The sequence below is a fragment of the Leptopilina boulardi genome, unplaced genomic scaffold (genome assembly GCF_019393585.1).
Source record: "Leptopilina boulardi isolate dan_hultmark-lab unplaced genomic scaffold, ZJU_Lbou_2.1 LbouV2_334, whole genome shotgun sequence".
NCBI classification, from domain to species: Eukaryota; Metazoa; Arthropoda; class Insecta; order Hymenoptera; family Figitidae; genus Leptopilina; species Leptopilina boulardi.
This window is the reverse complement of record NW_026137901.1, coordinates 9783-32106: the sequence shown is the minus strand read 5'-3', so window position 1 is coordinate 32106 and position 22324 is coordinate 9783. Positions and strand designations below refer to the sequence as shown.

The following is a 22324-nucleotide window of genomic DNA, read 5'->3' as shown; positions in this document are numbered from 1 at the left end:
ATGATCGTAATTATGATAATCCTACTAATGATGATGATTATACTAATGATGATCATGATGATGATCATACTGATGATGATCATACTAAAGATGATCATGATGATGATCATACTAAAGATGATTATACTGATGATGATAATGATCATCATCATTATGATCATCATTATTATGATCATCAGTATGATCATCGTCATGGTCATCATTAGTATGATTATCAACAGTATGATCATCGTCATGTTCATCATCATCATCATCATTATGATCATCATCATGATCATCATTATTATATTCATCATTATGATCATTATTATGATCATCATTATTATAATCATCATCATGATCATTATTATGATTATCATTATTATGATCATCATTAGTAAGATCATTATCATCATCATCATCACGATCAATATTATTATAATCATCATCATGATAATTATTATGATCATCATTATTATGATAATCAACATGATCATCACCATGATCATTATTAGTAAGATCATGACCATGATCATTATCAGTAAGATCATGACCATAATCATTATTAGTTAGATCGTCACCATGATCATCATCATGATCATCATTAGTATAATCATTATCATGATCATCATCATTATCATCATCAGTATAATCGTCATCATGATCATCATCAAGATCATCATCATGATCCTCATCATGATTATCATATTTATGATAATCATCATGATCATTATCGTCATGATAATCATCACCTTGACCATAATCATCATCATTATCATAATTCTGATCATTATAATTATGATAATCATCTTGACAATAATTATCATGATAATTATCACGTTGACCATGATCATCACCATCATGATCATTATCATCTTTTCAGTTTCGCGGAACTACAGAAGGAATGATATTAACAAAATTAGAGTAGGAATCATTTAATTATTGACGATTCAGTTAACTGCTATCGAAGTGCTTTGGTTTGCTTCGAAGTACAAAAAGAATTTTAATTCTCACAAAAGTATAAGTTTAATTTCATTTATTTATAATTCAGGCCTATTTCACAGCGTGTCACTTTTAAAAATTAACTTTATGTTCGTAATCAGCGACCAAAAAAATACTTACATACGAGGGGGAATTTACTCAGGTAGTCAAGTGTACACTCTTCCTGTAATACTTGTGTAATAATGCGTTATTACGGTGCTGTAATAATGCAAAAAAATCTGTAATATCTCTATAATAATGTGTAATACTCTGTAATAACGTGTAATAACTTAGTAATAAGGGTAATATGAGGTGTAATACCGGTAGTCAAGTGTACACGTTTTTAACTAGTAAATTCCCCCTCGCTTACATACCAAGTTTCAAAAAAAAGAAACTGAAATATTAGCTTTGTTCACCTTGCTTTTTGAAGCCTATACTGTGGGGCGGAAATTTGAGTCCACTATAAGATTGCTACAGGCTTATACGATGTAATCTTACAATCATACTAATAATACGATAATGCTAGCGAAATATTCCAAAAAATTATAAATCACAAATGAGCGAAGAGCTTAAAAGTACGTCATTCAAAAGTTCGTTAAAAATTTTATATAGCTTCAGTTAATTCTCATGTTAAGATAATGTAATTAGAGTGACATTGAGCTTGGAAAAAAAAATCCAACATATTCCAAATGTAATAAAAATATTGCCACCGTCTAATACGTATGTATTATAATGAAAAAAATAATGCAAAGAACTCAAGATTCACACGTAAAAAAGATTTGATGGCCCTGAAAAGGGCCGATTGTTTTAGAGAGGATGTGGGTAGAAATTTAAGCTTTCTTTTCGGTCTTCTTGGGCAAAAGAACAGCCTGGATGTTGGGAAGAACACCACCCTGAGCGATGGTGACTCCAGAAAGAAGTTTGTTCAATTCCTCGTCATTCCTGATGGCAAGTTGGAGATGACGGGGGATGATTCTGGTCTTCTTGTTGTCGCGAGCGGCATTTCCTGCCAACTCCAAAACTTCGGCAGCCAAGTATTCCATTACTGCTGCGAGGTAGACTGGAGCTCCAGCACCAACTCGCTCAGCGTAGTTTCCCTTGCGCAAGAGACGATGGATACGACCAACTGGGAATTGAAGTCCAGCTCTGTTGGAACGAGTCTTTGACTTTCCCTTGACTTTGCCTCCTTTTCCACGTCCGGACATTTTTTCGATTTAGTTTAGTAGCAACGTAACGAACAACTCAAAGGTTGGATGACTAATACAAAAATTTCAGTAAAATCGACTATTTATGCACTTCCATTAGGATCCCCCACCACTATTCTTCTACCACAATACTGTGACAGGTGGGCATTTACAGCGAGTGCACGAACCAATCACAATGTAGCATAGCCACTGCGACAGAACATAAAAGGAACCCGGTTTGTGGGCCGAGCATCAATTCACTCCGTATTCTCATTGAGTTTACACGTGTTTATCTCTGAATATCCAAAATGCCTCCTAAAGCAAGTGGAAAAGCTGTTAAAAAAGCCGGCAAGGCTCAAAAAAATATCACCAAGACTGATAAGAAAAAGAAGCGCAAGAGGAAGGAAAGCTATGCCATCTACATCTACAAAGTGTTGAAACAAGTCCATCCCGACACTGGAGTCTCCAGCAAGGCCATGAGCATCATGAACAGCTTCGTCAACGACATCTTTGAACGTATCGCTGCCGAATCTTCCCGCTTGGCCCACTACAACAAGAGGTCCACCATCACCTCCCGGGAAATTCAAACTGCTGTCAGGCTTCTCCTTCCTGGTGAACTCGCCAAGCACGCCGTCTCTGAAGGCACCAAGGCTGTCACCAAGTACACCAGCTCCAAGTAAATCAATCTTGATCTCTCCGAAAACAATCGGCCCTTTTCAGGGCCAACAAATTTTTTTACGAAGGAATCAATTTTTTCTTTAACATTTTTAAGTCAGTATTAGTTCATTTTTTTTAACACCATTATATTTTAAATTTCTCGTAAATAGCTATTTTTCTCGTCAAGATTTTTAGGTGTTACAGGAATATTCATATAATAAACTCAATCCCCAATCATTGCGAAGTAAATTGTAAGGTAAGGATAACATATTCAGATTATGCTCTCTTTCAGAGAGGTAGGTAAAAGTACCGAGAAAGGGAGCCTTTTTTATGTTGCAGGTCAAAAATAGTTTTTGGTGTTTTATGACAACCATATTGCGGTTTATTCTTCGCTGGCTCTATACCTACGCTAACGTAAACTGATTTCCAAAACTATAGTTACGCGAAGTGTAACCTTGGCGAGAGGGGGTGGATATGGCCGAAAGTATTTAGCAGAAATTGTGGGGTGGAGTCTACAGCAGCGGTGAACGCAAAATAGTAAACACGGCCTTCGGCCGCGTAAGGTACTGCTCGCTTTTCTTTTTAAAAACATCTTGGCGAGAGGGGGTGGATATGGCCGAAAGTATTTTGCAAAATTCGTTGGATCCTGAATAATGTGAATTTTATTTTTTTACGATAACTTTTTCGAAACTTTTTTCATTTCGCGTAGGTTTAGTTTTGGGAGATCGGTTTACGTTAATTTTTCATTTCACTGTCACTTCGCGTAGGTTCAGTTTTGAAATATCAGCTTACGTTAGCGTAGAAATAGGCACTTCGTTTATTCTTGAGTATCCTTCCTTCAACAGTGTTGCCAAGTTAGTGGTTTTCCCACTAAATTTAGTAAGATTTTGGTCCTTCAGTAACATTTTTAGTAGGAAATTTAGTATCTTTTTTTTTCTTTACTGGTTTTTTTTAATGTTTTTACCTAATAGTAATTTTTTCTACGTAAATTGTATCTGAAGTATTAAAAGTGTGGTCACTAAGTTTAAACTATTTAAGTGAATTTGATTGGTTACATTAATGGCGATTGAGCAAATGTTCAGACGGGGCCAATCAAAATTAGTCACACAGTTCTATAAGAAAGGATGCTCTTCTACGTGCCAAGCCCTGCACTGCTGTTAAGTACAGTTCATTCGTGAAGTTTATTTTATTAATGCAATGTCTATTCCATGTTCTTAAGTTCATAAATTTTATAAATAAATTGTAACTGGAATTAATAGTTAAATAAATGAAATTCCAAAAAAATGTCTATCATTATTGTTATATATTTATTACCTTGAACTATATTAAATTTTATTAAACTATTCCTTAAGTCTAAATAACTTTTGCATAATTAGTGTCAAAAATTTTAAATTTTGCGTTGAGTTAAGAATTTTTACGTTTTCTATTTATTTATTTTTATTTTTCTAGTGAAAATTAGGGAAAAAAATTTTTTGTGGAAAAAATTTATTTTTAATGGAAAATATCTAGCCATCTAGGGGGAAAGCGCCATAGGCATCTGACAACAATGTTTAAAAAAAAGAATTCCAAAGTTGAAAAATTTGGTGGCCCTGAAAAGGGCCGATTGTTTTGTAAGATGACAGAAAAATTTAACCGCCGAAACCATAAAGGGTGCGGCCTTGACGTTTCAAAGCATAGACGACGTCCATGGCGGTGACGGTCTTCCTCTTGGCGTGCTCGGTGTAAGTGACGGCGTCACGGATCACGTTCTCAAGGAACACTTTGAGAACACCACGAGTTTCCTCGTAGATCAATCCGGAGATACGTTTCACTCCACCACGACGAGCCAAACGACGGATGGCTGGCTTGGTGATACCTTGGATGTTATCACGCAAAACTTTGCGATGCCGCTTTGCTCCTCCTTTTCCCAAACCTTTACCTCCCTTTCCGCGACCAGTCATTTTTGCAGATAATAAAGTTCGTACGTCAAACTCGAACGAAGAACAAACTGAGAATGCTTTTCGAGGGAAGTGAGCATTATTTTATAACATCGTGTGGCACACATCTCCCACCACAATTTCAGTCTACCAATCGTGTTGCTAGTTTCCCCTCCCTTTAGCTGCTTATTGAACAGAAGGGTCGAAAGTCCATAAATACAGCATTTTCCCCGCCGTACATCATTGTTTTGTTAGTCTACGAACTTGCAGCATCGTCATGGCACGTACCAAGCAAACCGCTCGTAAATCCACCGGTGGTAAGGCACCAAGGAAACAACTCGCCACCAAGGCCGCCAGAAAGAGCGCGCCTGCAACTGGTGGAGTGAAAAAACCCCATCGTTACAGGCCAGGAACCGTCGCTCTCCGTGAGATCCGTCGTTATCAAAAGAGCACTGAACTCCTCATCCGCAAGCTTCCTTTCCAACGTTTGGTCCGTGAGATCGCTCAAGATTTCAAGACCGACTTGCGTTTCCAGAGCTCTGCTGTGATGGCTCTCCAGGAGGCTAGTGAGGCTTACCTCGTCGGTCTCTTCGAAGACACCAACTTGTGCGCCATCCACGCCAAGAGAGTCACCATCATGCCAAAAGACATCCAATTGGCTCGTCGTATCCGAGGAGAACGTGCTTAATTTTTTTCCAACACCTTCCAAACACAATCGGCCCTTTTCAGGGCCAACACATTTTTTTACGTTGAAATTATTTTGTTTCTAACTGCTTCATTGATTGATCTTAAAAATAAGAAATAAAGAAATCGTTATGTAATGATTTTTGGTAACAAGTTTTTTCGAAACCACATAACAAATTGATTTCAGATTTATAGGGCTTATTCAACCGAAGGTCAGTTATTCGTGAATTACTAGAATATATTCCAAACTAACTTTGATTAGTAACACTTCATTACGTATCCTTTCTTAAAAAAGTAAGTGTATGCAAAGCGCATGAAAATGTATCGAAATATCTCGATGATCGAAAAAATGAACTTTTGCTTTCCAGAGCATCTAAATTAATATTCATTTTATAAAAATCAGCTTAAATTATTGTTCCACATATATATTTTGCATAACTTACTTAATTCCAATAAATATACACTTGCAAAGTATTTATATGTTGTAAATATTTGTTTTAAATAAAAATTATTCAACAATTATTATTTTTAGACAAATTTTACAAATATAATAGATTATTATTTTTCTGTTTGAAACTTTCTCTATAATTACATGCCTTTTTGCAATTTGTTAACAATATTATTAAATATTTAATGAAATAATTGTAATAAATTATGAAACATAAATTGAAAATTAAATTGAATGTAAAAGAATAGAAGCAACTGAGACGGACAAATGCCGTCGGAGGCTCTAGTTCAATAATAATATAGACTTTAAAATATTCTTTTCTTTGTCAAATCTTAAGTTAACCTTAAGAAAAGACACTCAGTGACGGAATCAGATAATTAAATAGAAGCAAACAGATGTACCATTCTCAATCTTAATAACTTTTAAATCATTCATTTGAACCACAAATTCATAATCAACAACCCAAAAAACATCTAGTCTAGTTTAAAAATATTTTATTTATTTTTATAAAAACATTTTTATGCGTAAATTCTTGTAAACTAAAATATTTTTCTTCATTTTTACAAAATTTTAAATTGATGTAAAAGATCTGTAATTTTTTAAAATTTATAACTTAGGCACCGGCCACAAATGATGTCACGTATTGAGAGGATTTAATTTTAAATAATTAATTGAATTTCAATTTATCTAAATTTTAATTGACTGAAGTTTCAATTTGCCAACATTTTAAACTATTAATGCTTCAATCGTTGATGAAAAATTAAGATTAATAAAAATTTAAATAGATATACAAACGAATTATTTTGCACAAACTTGCAACAAACTTACAAAAAGCTTGCCGTGCAAGATTGCAGTTCTAACATATAGCAAATTTGGCACAAGTTTGCATAACTTAACACGATGCGCAGTTGTGAACGGAATCTCCTACGGCTATAAAATAAATTTTTTAACCTTCAAAGCAGGTTGCCCTTTATGTTTATTTAGAAACAAATTTTTATTAAATTTTTTTTTAATATTATACAAGCTTTTTACAAGTGAAAGGAGATTTTCCGTAAATAATTCATTTGTTACCTTTTTCTCAAAGATTAAAAAAATGCCATTTTAATATTAATTATAGATTAGTATATGTACTGAAAGTAATAAATATATGTGACCTGGACAATTAAAAGGTACCTTACGTCCGAAAAAATAATTTTTTATTGATTGGTGATTTTGATACAAAAAAGTTTTCTCTATCGTAATCACTAATCAATAAAATCCCTTTTTTATTGTTCAGTTCATATATACATATATGTATGTACATAAACTCTTTATTGGAGCATGTATAAATTTTCCTTTATTTTGCAAGTCCATAGTTAAAAATAAAAATTCCTCAAACGATAAATTAAGTTTAAAATTTATACATATATCAATGACAAAAAATGTTTAAATTTTTTTCATTATTGATCAAGACAATCATTCTACACGTTTGCACTCCCCATATCAAAAATTTGAACTGATGCTGAAAGTAAACTACTCGTAACACTTTCAATATATTGTTAAAATATAAACAAATTAAATATTCATAAAGGGGAACAAATAGAGAATTAATTTGCAAACTCAAATTTTTGACAATGGAATTTGTTAACATATTTTTAACAATTTTTGAAACTTGGTACGCTCGATCAATGTAAGCAGAGCTTCGAAAAATGTTTAATTCTACCCAAGAATGATGTAAAAATAAAAATTATTTTTTATTAGTCAAAAAGTAAAATATTCGTAAAATTGAAATTAAAGATATTTAGAACGATTTATTAAAGCGTTAACACTTAAAAGTTAACAAATTTTTTGAATGACGTTCCCAAGTTATCGAGAATTCGAATGGCAAGCGGCGCACGAGCGTAAGGGTCTTTCTTCACCGTCCGTGCAATCCCCTAAGTCACGGATCGTCAGGGAAAATTTTTATTTCTGTTTCACCAGTTGCGTTGAGAGTATCTCAAGAGTTATTAAACTTTTTTTTCGAATAGTTTCATTATCAAAATGACCGATAAAGTAGAATCACCAGCAGCGCCTGCAGTTGCAACTCCTAAAAAGGCTGCAGCTGCGAAGGCAAAAAAGCCCCGTGCTAAAGCCAGTCATCCACCAGCATCAGAGATGGTTAATGCAGCCATCGCATCTTTGAAGGAGAGAGGTGGCTCTTCCCTCCAAGCCATCAAGAAATACATCGCTGCCACCTACAAAGTCGATGTCGAGAAGCAAGCCCCTTTCATCAGAAAGTATTTGAAAGCTGCAGTTGCCAATAAGGCCCTGATCCAAACTAAAGGAAAAGGAGCTGCAGGATCCTTCAAATTGAACGTCACCAAGGCTGAAGGTAAAACTAAGCCCAAGGCTAAGACTCCTGCTGCTAAACCCAAAGCTGCTGCTCCTAAGGCTAAGAAAGCAGCTTCTCCGAAAAAGGCTGTGGCAGCCAAGACCAAGAAAGCTGTTGCCGAAAAGAAGAAGACCCCGAAAGTTGCGGCAAAACCACCAAAGGCAAAATCCACCGCTGCCAAACCTAAAACCACTAAAGCTGCTCCAAAAAAGGCAAAAGCTTCCCCGAAGAAAGCTGCAGCACCAAAAGCAAAAAAGCCCGCGGCAAAGAAGGTTGCCAAGAAGTAAGATGGTGAAAATGTTATTCTTGTGACATTTTCAAAGCATGATTGTAAACAAACGGCCCTTTTCAGGGCCACCACTCGTTTTATACGAAGGAATTTCTTTTGATCTGTAAAACAATTTATTCCTATTTAATTATGTTACAACAGTTTCTGTTCGTTTTACGATAATAAAGTTCACAATGCTTTATAATAAAAACTGAATATAGAAATCAAGGCATATGAAATAAGTAATATTAGAACAAAATTTTGAAAAAATATTAATTATAAAACGACAGCTTACAATACTTTATTTTAAAAACAAAATTCATTAATATTTATAATAATATACACAATGTATTCTGCTAAAAGCACTAGTAATTCATTGTACGGCCCTGAGTGTTTATAGTATTACTCTACAAGGACATTTTTCCGTAGGGCGGACTAAGACTAATGCCGTACGCTCTTGGGTGTTTCCAGTGTAGTTTAATATTTATGTCATCTCATTTTCAATGGATATTTTTGCAAGATTAGATAAGTCTTCATGTAGCATTGTCGATGTAAGGTATGTCTTAATTAACTTTAATTTACTAAAGCTACGTTCTTCTTTGGCCACTCTCATAGGTATAGTCTGCAAAATACGAAGAGCAGTCCAAGTGTTCGTAAACGTGTTTTGACAAACATTTTAATGGAAGAATTGAAGGACTGCATTTGGATTACCATGATCATCATCTAAAAATCTCTTAAACACAAAATTTGGGAACGAAGGGGAACCTACAGTCGGTAGTTAGTGAGTTAAAGTGAAGAATTTATTGAGAATTTATTTATTAATTATTATTTTAATGTAATATTTAAAGTTTTTTATTAAACGAAATAATTTAAAGTGTAAGATAATTCTTTAACCAAAAAAATCCTGCACTAAGTGACACAATTCATTAATGACAAATTACCCATCGAATGGTACGAAATCATATGCTGAAAAAATTAATATAATATATAATATAATATATTATAATATAATATAATATAATATATTAATATAATATTAAAATTAAAATTCAATCAATGTAACGGTTTATGTCTTAAGTCTAAAACAAATAAATAAAATACATTTTATATGACATTTGAAATTAGAACATATACTTTAAAACAAAATCTTTTGCCTCTAGGAATTTATTTTTTTGTAGACTAGTTTGAAGATGTATGGCGTATATGAGTATATTAATATTCTTATACTGATAGAAGAGTTTACCACATGATTTGTGTTCTCAACTAATGTAAATTTTAAAATTACATTAAACTTGAAATGTCTTCACTATTTCTATATTTCTTTGAAGTCTTTTTGCCTTTTTTTGTATTTCCCAGTTTGAAAAACATCTGGACATTTGTAGACTATCCTTCCTACCTACCTATCAAGTATACATGCGGAATCGGTGGGCGCCCGAATTGGTAACATCGAAACCCTATCATAAACATGATTTCTGCAAGAGAATGAATACTTTCCTTCACTTTAAAATTTTTGAAATGTATTGTACCTCTTTTAAAGCATATATTTTACTTCATTTTCTACTCAGAAAACGCTTTCCCATAAGTGCCATATTTTTGTCAGTTGCCTTTTGGCTTTTGTCATGAGCAGAACTATACATTTTTTCATTTTACTTTTAAAAATATTGTGATAGGTACATGAATCCATTTATTTAAATATTTGAAAATACAAAGAAAAGTGAATTAAAATAGTGCTATTTAAATAAAATAAATAAGTATAGTATTAATTTAATATCAAACTTGGATATAAGGATTCGCCAAAAGTGTCGTTTTCAGTATTATATTCATGCACAGGTATTTTAAAATGTAAGTACAGCTTTTGAATTTTTTGCTACATGTTTTAAATTTAAATTGTTTAACAACAATAATCCAAATATTTCATTTGTTGCAACAATTATTAATTACATAGTTGAAACAGTTGTAATCTCTTATTAAATTTATTGTTAAATCATTTTTATTATTTATTGTAAATTGTTGTTACACTAATTTTTTGAAAGAACATTAAAATTCGAGTACGGTGCACATTTATAAATTTTAATCATTTTTTTCTGCTAAAAAGCTATAAAACTCCAAAGACCCTTGTCAATAGAATGAAATAGTAGAAAAAATGGTCAAAATAGTGTATAGCACTGAACTGTGAATTTGAGAGGGATCGAAAGGTCAACAATATAAATTTTCCAAATAGAGTAGAGAGCGTATTGGGTCCACCAAATGGTCTAGGATTAATGTCACAAAATATATAACGTTTAAAATGATCAAAGATGTAGGATCCAAGATGTAGGATCCAAGATGTGGGATCCAAGATGTGGGATCCAAGATGTGGGATCCAAGATGTGGGATCCAAGATGTGGGATCCAAGATGTGGGATCCAAGATGTGGGATCCAAGATGTGGGATCCAAGATGTGGGATCCAAGATGTGGGATCCAAGATGTGGGATCCAAGATGTGGGATCCAAGATGTGGGATCCAAGATGTGGGATCCAAGATGTGGGATCCAAGATGTGGGATCCAAGATGTGGGATCCAAGATGTGGGATCCAAGATGTGGGATCCAAGATGTGGGATCCAAGATGTGGGATCCAAGATGTGGGATCCAAGATGTGGGATCCAAGATGTGGGATCCAAGATGTGGGATCCAAGATGTGGGATCCAAGATGTGGGATCCAAGATGTGGGATCCAAGATGTGGGATCCAAGATGTGGGATCCAAGATGTGGGATCCAAGATGTGGGATCCAAGATGTGGGATCCAAGATGTGGGATCCAAGATGTGGGATCCAAGATGTGGGATCCAAGATGTGGGATCCAAGATGTGGGATCCAAGATATGGGATCCAAGATGTGGGATCCAAGATGTGGGATCCAAGATGTGGGATCCAAGATGTGGGATCCAAGATGTGGGATCCAAGATGTGGGATCCAAGATGTGGGATCCAAGATGTGGGATCCAAGATGTGGGATCCAAGATGTGGGATCCAAGATGTGGGATCCAAGATGTGGGATCCAAGATGTGGGATCCAAGATGTGGGATCCAAGATGTGGGATCCAAGATGTGGGATCCAAGATGTGGGATACAAAATGTGGGATCCAAGATGTGGGATCGAAGATGTGGGAACCAAGATGTGGGATTTAAGATGTGGGATCAAAGATGTGGAATACAAAATGTAGGAACCAAGATGTGGGATCCAAGGTGTGGGATCCAAGGTGTGAGATCCAAGGTGTGGGATCCAAGATGTGGGATCCAAGATGTGGGATCAAAGATGTGGAATACAAAATGTAGGAACCAAGATGTGGGATCCAAGATGTGGGATCCAAAATGTGGGATCCAAAATTTGAAATACAAGATGTGGGATGCAAAATGTGGGATCCAAAATGTGGGATCCAAGATGTGGGATTCAAGATATGGGATCCAAGGTGTGGGATCCAATATGTGGGATCCAAGATGTGGGATCCAAGAAGTGGGATCCAAGATTTGGGATCCAAGATGTGGGATCCAAGATGTGGGATCCAAGATGTGGGATCCAAGATGTGGGATCCAAGATGTGGGATCCAAGATGTGGGATCCAAGATGTGGGATCCAAGATGTGGGATCCAAGATGTGGGATCCAAGATGTGGGATCCAAGATGTGGGATCCAAGATGTGGGATCCAAGATGTGGGATCCAAGATGTGGGATCCAAAATGTGGGATCCAAGGTGTGGGATCCAAGATGTAGGATACAAGATGTGGGATTTAAGATGTATGATCCAAGATGTGGAATACAAAATGTAGGAACCAAGATGTGGGATTTAAAATGTGGGATCCAAAATTTGGGATACAAGATGTGGGATTCAAGATATGGGATCCAAGGTGTGGGATCCAATATGTGGGATCCAAGATGTGGGATCCAAGATGTGGGATCCAAGAATTGGGATCCAAGATGTTGGATACAAAATGTGGGATCCAAGATGTGGGATCCAAGATGTGGGATCCAAGATGTGGGATCCAAGATGTGGGATCCAAGATGTGGGATCCAAAATGTGGGATCCAAAATTTGGGATACAAGATGTGGGATGCAAAATGTGGGATCCAAAATGTGGGATTCAAGATATGGGATCCAAGGTGTGGGATCCAATATGTGGGATCCAAGATGTGGGATCCAAGATGTGGGATCCAAGATGTGGGATCCAAGAATTGGGATCCAAGATGTTGGATACAAAATGTGGGATCCAAGATGTGGGATCAAAGATGTGGAATACAAAATGTAGGAACCAAGATGTGGGATCCAAAATGTGGGATCCAAGATGTGGGATTCAAGATATGGGATTGAAGATATGGGATCCAAGGTGTGGGATCCAATATGTGGGATCCAAGATGTGGGATCCAAGAATTGGGATCCAAGATGTGGGATACAAAATGTGGGATCCAAGATGTGGGATCGAAGATGTGGGAACCAAGATGTGGGATTTAAGATGTGGGATCAAAGATGTGGAATACAAAATGTAGGATCCAAGATGTGGGATCGAAGATGTGGGAACCAAGATGTGGGATACAAAATGTGGGATCGAAGATGTGGGAACCAAGATGTGGGATCAAAGATGTGGAATACAAAATGTAGGAACCAAGATGTGGGATCCAAGATATGGGATCCAAGGTGTGGGATCCAATATGTGGAATCCAAGATGTGGGATCCAAGAATTGGGATCCAAGATTTGGGATCCAAGATGTGGGATTCAAGATATGGGATCCAAGGTGTGGGATCCAATATGTGGGATCCAAGATGTGGGATCCAAGAATTGGGATCCAAGATTTGGGATCCAAGATGTGGGATCCAAGATGTGGGATCCAAGATGTGGGATCCAAGATGTGGGATCCAAGATGTGGGATCCAAAATGTGGGATCCAAAATTTGGGATACAAGATGTGGGATGCAAAATGTGGGATCCAAAATGTGGGATTCAAGATATGGGATCCAAGGTGTGGGATCCAATATGTGGGATCCAAGATGTGGGATCCAAGATGTGGGATCCAAGATGTGGGATCCAAGAATTGGGATCCAAGATGTTGGATACAAAATGTGGGATCCAAGATGTGGGATCCAAGATGTGGGATCCAAGATGTGGGATCCAAGATGTGGGATCCAAGATGTGGGATCCAAGATGTGGGATCCAAGATGTGGGATCCAAGATGTGGGATCCAAGATGTGGGATCCAAGATGTGGGATCCAAGATGTGGGATCCAAGATGTGGGATCCAAGATGTGGGATCCAAGATGTGGGATCCAAGATGTGGGATCCAAGATGTGGGATCCAAGATGTGGGATCCAAGATGTGGGATCCAAGATGTGGGATCCAAGATGTGGGATCCAAGATGTGGGATCCAAGATGTGGGATCCAAGATGTGGGATCCAATATGTGGGATCCAAGATGTGGGATCCAAAATGTGGGATCCAAGATGTGGGATCCAAGATGTAGGATACAAGATGTGGGATTTAAGATGTGGGATACAAAATGTGGGATCCAAGATGTGGGATCGAAGATGTGGGAACCAAGATGTGGGATACAAAATGTGGGATCGAAGATGTGGGAACCAAGATGTGGGATCAAAGATGTGGAATACAAAATGTAGGAACCAAGATGTGGGATCCAAGATATGGGATCCAAGGTGTGGGATCCAATATGTGGAATCCAAGATGTGGGATCCAAGAATTGGGATCCAAGATTTGGGATCCAAGATGTGGGATTCAAGATATGGGATCCAAGGTGTGGGATCCAATATGTGGGATCCAAGATGTGGGATCCAAGAATTGGGATCCAAGATTTGGGATCCAAGATGTGGGATCCAAGATGTGGGATCCAAGAATTGGGATCCAAGATGTGGGATACAAAATGTGGGATCCAAGATGTGGGATCGAAGATGTGGGAACCAAGATGTGGGATTTAAGATGTGGGATCAAAGATGTGGAATACAAAATGTAGGAACCAAGATGTGGGATCCAAGGTGTGGGATCCAAGGTGTGAGATCCAAGGTGTGGGATCCAAGATGTGGGATCCAAGATGTGGGATCAAAGATGTGGAATACAAAATGTAGGAACCAAGATGTGGGATCCAAGATGTGGGATCCAAAATGTGGGATCCAAAATTTGAAATACAAGATGTGGGATGCAAAATGTGGGATCCAAAATGTGGGATCCAAGATGTGGGATTCAAGATATGGGATCCAAGGTGTGGGATCCAATATGTGGGATCCAAGATGTGGGATCCAAGAATTGGGATCCAAGATTTGGGATCCAAGATGTGGGATCCAAGATGTGGGATCCAAGATGTGGGATCCAAGATGTGGGATCCAAGATGTGGGATCCAAGATGTGGGATCCAAGATGTGGGATCCAAGATGTGGGATCCAAGATGTGGGATCCAAGATGTGGGATCCAAGATGTGGGATCCAAGATGTGGGATCCAAGATGTGGGATCCAAGATGTGGGATCCAAGATGTGGGATCCAAGATGTGGGATCCAAGAATTGGGATCCAAGATTTGGGATCCAAGATGTGGGATTCAAGATATGGGATCCAAGGTGTGGGATCCAAGAATTGGGATCCAAGATTTGGGATCCAAGATGTGGGATCCAAGATGTGGGATCCAAGATGTGGGATCCAAGATGTGGGATCCAAAATGTGGGATCCAAAATTTGGGATACAAGATGTGGGATGCAAAATGTGGGATCGAAGATGTGGGAACCAAGATGTGGGATACAAAATGTGGGATCGAAGATGTGGGAACCAAGATGTGGGATCCAAGATGTGGGATCCAAGATGTGGGATCCAAGATGTGGGATCCAAGATGTGGGATCCAAGAATTGGGATCCAAGATTTGGGATCCAAGATGTGGGATTCAAGATATGGGATCCAAGGTGTGGGATCCAATATGTGGGATCCAAGATGTGGGATCCAAGAATTGGGATCCAAGATTTGGGATCCAAGATGTGGGATCCAAGATGTGGGATCCAAGATGTGGGATCCAAGATGTGGGATCCAAAATGTGGGATCCAAAATTTGGGATACAAGATGTGGGATGCAAAATGTGGGATCGAAGATGTGGGAACCAAGATGTGGGATACAAAATGTGGGATCGAAGATGTGGGAACCAAGATGTGGGATCAAAGATGTGGAATACAAAATGTAGGAACCAAGATCTGGGATCCAAGATATGGGATCCAAGGTGTGGGATCCAATATGTGGGATCCAAGATGTGGGATCCAAGAATTGGGATCCAAGATTTGGGATCCAAGATGTGGGATTCAAGATATGGGATCCAAGGTGTGGGATCCAATATGTGGGATCCAAGATGTGGGATCCAAGAATTGGGATCCAAGATTTGGGATCCAAGATGTGGGATCCAAGATGTGGGATCCAAGATGTGGGATCCAAGATGTGGGATCCAAGATGTGGGATCCAAGATGTGGGATCCAAGATGTGGGATCCAAGATGTGGGATCCAAGATGTGGGATCCAAGATGTGGGATCCAAGATGTGGGATCCAAGATGTGGGATCCAAGATGTGGGATCCAAGATGTGGGATCCAAGATGTGGGATCCAAGATGTGGGATCCAAGATGTGGGATCCAAGATGTGGGATCCAAGATGTGGGATCCAAGATGTGGGATCCAAGATGTGGGATCCAAGATGTGGGATCCAAGATGTGGGATCCAAGATGTGGGATCCAAAATGTGGGATCCAAGATGTGGGATCCAAGATGTAGGATACAAGATGTGGGATTTAAGATGTGTGATCCAAGATGTGGAATACAAAATGTAGGAACCAAGATGTGGGATCCAAAATGTGGGATCCAAAATTTGGGATACAAGATGTGGGATGCAAAATGTGGGATCCAAAATGTGGGATCCAAGATATGGGATCCAAGATGTGGGATCCAAGATGTGGGATCCAAGATGTGGGATACAAAATGTGGGATCCAAGATGTGGGATCGAAGATGTGGGAACCAAGATGTGGGATACAAAATGTGGGATCGAAGATGTGGGAACCAAGATGTGGGATTTAAGATGTGGGATCAAAGATGTGGGATCCAAGGTGTGGGATCCAAGATGTGGGATCCAAGATGTGGGATCCAAGATGTGGGATCCAAGATGTGGGATCCAAGAATTGGGATCCAAGATGTGGGATCCAAGATGTAGGATACAAAATGTGGGAACCAAGATGTGGATGAAACACTGTGGATCCAAGATGTGGATCCTACACTGTGGATCCAAGATGTAGATCCCACACTGTGGATCCTTTACTGTGGCTCGTTAGTGAATAACAAGATCTTTTTTGATAATAACATTGTTATTGAAATTTTTCATGCCAAACTTGTCCTTATCCTCTCTTTTACCAATTTTGGCATCTTGGTAAAGAAGAAGACCCTTTTTGCAGTATCTATGTTATAAATAGTTTACTAATTATATATTAAGCAACAAGCATCCCGAGACGTGAACGAGTCCTAGAAAACGGCAATGTAAGCAATTGACTGCCTTAGACCCATGTTACTTACGATACTTTTTATTCCAAAAAGGAACAAACTTCGCGCTTTTGTTATCTGACGACCGGGTGAAAAAGCCATTAAATTGTTCTACCGTTTGGAAATGGCATCCATTTTTATCCTAGGGCAAAAATAACACATGGGCCAGCTGTTCATTTTTAACTCGTCGTGGCGGTCTCGGCTTCAGACTAGGGCGCCTGTATCCAACTGCATGTTGTAAAAGACGACTAAAAGGGGTGCGGAGGGTTGTACACATCTAGCTAAGTACCGCTTCGACGTAGATGCTGAGATGGAACATTACCGATGATGTACAAACGCACTATGCTTGCCAGGTGTTCACCATGTGAAATAAGGCCTTCCCCGTGCATTGTGTCCGTGGAAGTCCGGCCGGAGAACTTGTCTTCCCGTAACCCATCGAGAGTCGTACTTGGCGACTAGAGGGAATTTGAACGCATTACGCCTCATCGTCCACAGGCAGGGTGAAACCGTTGTGGTTTCAGACTGCGGTCTGACACTTCGGTCTGGGAGCGGATGTTCCACGTGGTCCCCGTTGTAAGTGCAGGATTCTTGTCCTCGCTAACTCACGCCCACTCCTGTTGGGGTGTTTTTTGGTCCAAGATGAATGTTTCTAACCGTGCCGCCATTTCATTGGGCACCCTATAGTGTGTGTGACCTACCAGACCATCGGTGGGTGGAGCTTAGCTCGGAGATGGAACCTCCACGAGGTCCCCGATGAGTACTTTGATTTCGTCTTCCGCTCAAGATTCTCTTGTACGGGCGAATGGAATCAATGCCAACCATCTCCTCCTGGAAGGGCACCCGGTCTTCTTCGCCGTTTTGGTTCTTAAGGACCTTACAACGGCAATTTTGCTCTCCTTTTTCCCCAAGGTGGATCGGTAGCGAGGCGGCTTTTCAAATCGTTGCATTTTCAACATGTCCGTAATTCTTTCGTTAAAGGGGTTGATATGCTTATTTTAACATCGGCCTTTATAGTCCTTAAGGACCCAGGCATCCCAGTCGGCCTCGAGCACGACGATAAGCGCATTTCTGTTTTTTTTATCCTAGGACAAACATGGACGCCATTTTCAGACGGGAGAATAAATTATAGGCTTTACACCAGGACGACAGGTATCTAAAAGCATCATGTTTGTGCCTGAGAGATAAAAAATCATTTATATCAAAAGGAAACGGATGTTTTTGTGAATACTACAAATTAGTGAAATGGAAACATTGTGACACATTAACTATTTATAAAATTGTATACCCCTTAGGGGTCTTTACAATTTTCTCACAAGTCGTCACAAGTCTATTTAAATCTTTGAACTCACAAACTCTTTAAAATTGCGGCTGTAGACCGACTTTTATTAGAAACAGTCGCATTTTTCTGGACTTTTGGCCAGGGGGGAAGAAAACTACAGAAAACGTCTCTCGACTACAGCCGGTTTATTGATAATCGAGTTGTGAATGTATATTTGGATAATCATTACAAAAGTACAAACACTTCCTCGACGTCAAACTTCCCACTTGATATATCTCGAACACACTGAAAACACCAGGGCTATAGCGAGCACCGAGGCGGTCACCCATCCAATTATTAACCGTTCTCAGCTGTACTTCACCCCGGTGATCGCAAAAGCATTTTAGTATATGATAATTATGTTCTGTGGACCGAATATATTTTGATTTCATTTGTGTTTTCCCTTTATTGATTTGGATTAATTTTTTTTATTGTAATCTATTTATTAATTTCTTGTGTATCATTGATTTTTTTGCTGTATGCTTTATTTTCTAGTTTAATCATTATATTATTTGTTACATATATATATAGTAACCATAGTGAGAACTCCGGGTCAGAGACATAAGTTTTTTTTGTGGCTTTATAATTATAGATGTTTAAAAACTTTGTTTAAAATTTTTGCATTACTGGTACATAAAATTCAAAGTAGTAATGGGAGTGTTCTATTGATAGAGTTTGAACTGGTTTTTTATTTGGGTATTTTTTTACCATCTAAATTAATTTTAAAAATTGCAAACAATATATTGATAGTATAGCTAACAGTATGGAGTGTAGATCAGAAAACTCTATTTAAAAAAAAAGTAATTAGAATATTTTTTTATAACATTTTTGGAAAATAATTTGAGACAGCATAGAAAATATAGTCTTGGTATATGTACAATTTTACCGACACATAATGTATTTATCAAACTTTTATTCTTTTACTTTAAAATTACAATTAGTCTTCAATTGAAATCAAAGTGATTTATAATCACAATTAAAAATGTTAATAATTAAATTAAAAAGAAGTATTTTAAAACAGTACACATGTTACCCAAATTCTGATCGGTATGTGACGCACAAGCGGAGTTGTCTTTCTTCACCGTCCGTGTAGTTCACTAAGTTATCGATCGCCTGTGGAAATTTTCATTTCTCTGTTGCCAGTTGAGCTGAGAGGATTGGAATAGTTATTCAACTTTTCTTGAAATTTTTAACAAATATATTTTGTTTATTCGAAATGGCAGATAAAGTAGAATCTCCAGCTGCACCCGCAGTTACAACTCCTAAGAAGGCGGCAACTCCTAAAGCGAAGCAACCTCGCACAAAAGCAGCTCACCCACCAGCATCCGAAATGGTAGTTGCAGCTATCACAGCTTTGAAGGAAAAAGGCGGTTCTTCTCTCCAAGCCATCAAGAAATATATTGCTGGTACTTATGCAGTTGATGTTGAGAAGCAAGCGACTTTTATCAGGAAGTATCTTAAAGCTGCTGTTGCCAACAAGACGCTTATTCAAACCAAGGGAAAAGGTGCTGCAGGATCCTTCAAATTGAATGTCGCCAAAGCTGAGGCCAAGGCAAAAACCAAGACTGCTACAGCTAAACCTAAAGCTGCTGCATCCAAGGCTAAGAAAGTAGCATCTCCGAAGAAGGCTGTAGCTGTCAAGGCCAAGAAAGCTGTTGCCGAGAAGAAAAAGACTCCTAAGGTTGCAGCCAAACCACCAAAGGCCAAGTCTACCACTGCCAAGCCTAAGGTGACCAAGGCTTCTCCCAAGAAAGCAAAGGCACCTGTTGCCGCCAAGAAAGCTGCACCAAAACCCAAAAAGACAATGGCAAAGAAGGTTGCAAAAAAATAAGGAGGGAATTTTATATTACAGTAACATTTTCACAACTCATCGATAACAAACGGCCCTTTTCAGGGCCACAAATTATTTTTTACGTAATGGTTTGTTTTGTTCCTTCAACAAATATTTTATTAAAATACAAATAAATTGCTAAATTAAACTAAGTATTATTTTATCATACAATTAAATCAAAATAAAAAATTCTTCAGAACTTTAGGGACAGCATTAATTTTTCTCCAATTATCTTCGATGAAACATTTTTTTGTTAATATTTTTTGTAGTAAATTTATTTATTCTTTCGAGGCAATATATCAGATAAATGCTGTAATTTACAAGTACATATTAAATTAATGTAACTGCACTCAAAAAATTATAATAGATTTGACTACAATTAAGTACTCTGCCTAGTACAATAGGTCCTCAACTCAATTTAAAAAGTAGAATTCACTATAAGAATTTAGTTGATAGAATGATGTTTTGCAGTTGTTTTAGTATTTTTGTAGTTGATCCAACTACAATTTTTAGTAAATTGATCAGCTAATCATTAACTCCATAAAATATATTTAGACATCAAATATCCAATTACAACATTTTAAAAAAGGTTACGCCTCCATATTTTATATTTTCCTAACACGTCCATTAATTTAAAGAAATTTTAATAAACTTCATTTACCAGTGAACAACTTCTACAAAATACAAATGATAATTTAGTTATAATTTATCTAATAGTTCATAAACATATCAAAATATTTGTAAACTAGAAGTAAAATGCTTCAAATTTATCTTAATAAATTATTTTTTATAATGTTAAACCAAAATAATTTCAACGTAAAAAAATGTGTTGGCCCTGAAAAGGGCCGATTGTGTTTGGAAGGTGTTGGAAAAAAATTAAGCACGTTCTCCTCGGATACGACGAGCCAATTGGATGTCTTTTGGCATGATGGTGACTCTCTTGGCGTGGATGGCACACAAGTTGGTGTCTTCGAAGAGACCGACGAGGTAAGCCTCGCTAGCCTCCTGGAGAGCCATCACAGCAGAGCTCTGGAAACGCAAGTCGGTCTTGAAATCTTGAGCGATCTCACGGACCAAACGTTGGAAAGGAAGCTTGCGGATGAGGAGTTCAGTGCTCTTTTGATAACGACGGATCTCACGGAGAGCGACGGTTCCTGGCCTGTAACGATGGGGTTTTTTCACTCCACCAGTTGCAGGCGCGCTCTTTCTGGCGGCCTTGGTGGCGAGTTGTTTCCTTGGTGCCTTACCACCGGTGGATTTACGAGCGGTTTGCTTGGTACGTGCCATGACGATGCTGTAAGTTCGGAGACTAACAAAACAATGAAATTTTGCGGGAAAAATGCTGTATTTATGGACTTTCGACCCTTCTGTTCAATAAGCAGCTAAAGGGAGGGGAAACTAGCAACACGATTGGTAGATTGAAATTGTGGTGGGAGAAGTGTGCCACACGATGTTATAAAATAATGCTCACTTCCCTCGAAAAGCATTCTCAGTTTGTTCTTCGTTCGAGTTTGACGTACGAACTTTATTATCTGCAAAAATGACTGGTCGCGGAAAGGGAGGTAAAGGTTTGGGAAAAGGAGGAGCAAAGCGGCATCGCAAAGTTTTGCGTGATAACATCCAAGGTATCACCAAGCCAGCCATCCGTCGTTTGGCTCGTCGTGGTGGAGTGAAACGTATCTCCGGATTGATCTACGAGGAAACTCGTGGTGTTCTCAAAGTGTTCCTTGAGAACGTGATCCGTGACGCCGTCACTTACACCGAGCACGCCAAGAGGAAGACCGTTACTGCCATGGACGTCGTCTATGCTTTGAAACGTCAAGGCCGCACCCTTTATGGTTTCGGCGGTTAAATATACACGTCATCATCATCATCTGCATACAATCGGCCCTTTTCAGGGCCACTAAATTTTTTTACGTTGGAATTCTTTTTTTTAAAGACAAAAGGGTAGTTTTCTGTTGATAATTGTTTGATTACTTGAAATTTGTTAGGTGAGCTAAGGCTGAATTTGATCTTTGAAGGTAGGAAAGTAAATAAAATTGGAAAGCAAATGTAGTTAGCTCGTTTTTATTGTACCTGAAAACATTGATTTTTTTGAGTCTACGTTGAAAAGTTTTTTGTTTTTCCTCTTTTTAATTACATATCATGTTTATGCTTTTACTAAGCTACTAAAGCATTAAATATGTAG

General features: G+C 38.0%; 6 protein-coding genes across 6 annotated transcripts; 4 read left to right on the top strand and 2 right to left on the bottom strand.

The window, feature by feature from the left end:
• Nucleotides 1-1738: 1738 nt before the first annotated feature.
• Nucleotides 1739-2239, bottom strand: LOC127285548 (histone H2A). The gene has a single exon (XM_051311640.1). The coding sequence runs from the start codon at nt 2163-2165 to the stop codon at nt 1791-1793; it is 375 nt and encodes a 124-aa protein (XP_051167597.1). The 5' UTR covers nt 2166-2239; the 3' UTR covers nt 1739-1790.
• Nucleotides 2240-2417: 178 nt separating this feature from the next.
• On the top strand, nt 2418-2874 carry LOC127285550 (histone H2B). Its single transcript, XM_051311642.1, has one exon. It carries the CDS (start codon nt 2453-2455, stop codon nt 2822-2824), a length of 372 nt encoding a protein of 123 aa, XP_051167599.1. The 5' UTR covers nt 2418-2452; the 3' UTR covers nt 2825-2874.
• A 1536-nt stretch (nt 2875-4410) lies between these two features.
• On the bottom strand, nt 4411-21469 carry LOC127285554 (histone H3-like). Its single transcript, XM_051311645.1, has 2 exons — nt 21095-21469; nt 4411-4757 (listed from the first exon to the last, which is right to left on the bottom strand). The coding sequence occupies exons 1-2, from the start codon at nt 21421-21423 to the stop codon at nt 4430-4432; spliced, it is 657 nt and encodes a 218-aa protein (XP_051167602.1). The 5' UTR covers nt 21424-21469; the 3' UTR covers nt 4411-4429.
• On the top strand, nt 4983-22049 carry LOC127285553 (histone H3-like). The gene is made up of 2 exons (XM_051311644.1): nt 4983-5323; nt 21661-22049. The coding sequence occupies exons 1-2, from the start codon at nt 4995-4997 to the stop codon at nt 21986-21988; spliced, it is 657 nt and encodes a 218-aa protein (XP_051167601.1). The 5' UTR covers nt 4983-4994; the 3' UTR covers nt 21989-22049.
• LOC127285546 (histone H1C-like) lies at nt 7809-8550 on the top strand. The gene has a single exon (XM_051311638.1). It carries the CDS (start codon nt 7869-7871, stop codon nt 8484-8486), a length of 618 nt encoding a protein of 205 aa, XP_051167595.1. The 5' UTR covers nt 7809-7868; the 3' UTR covers nt 8487-8550.
• On the top strand, nt 19452-20192 carry LOC127285547 (late histone H1-like). Its single transcript, XM_051311639.1, has one exon. The coding sequence runs from the start codon at nt 19522-19524 to the stop codon at nt 20134-20136; it is 615 nt and encodes a 204-aa protein (XP_051167596.1). The 5' UTR covers nt 19452-19521; the 3' UTR covers nt 20137-20192.
• Nucleotides 22050-22324: the final 275 nt, after the last annotated feature.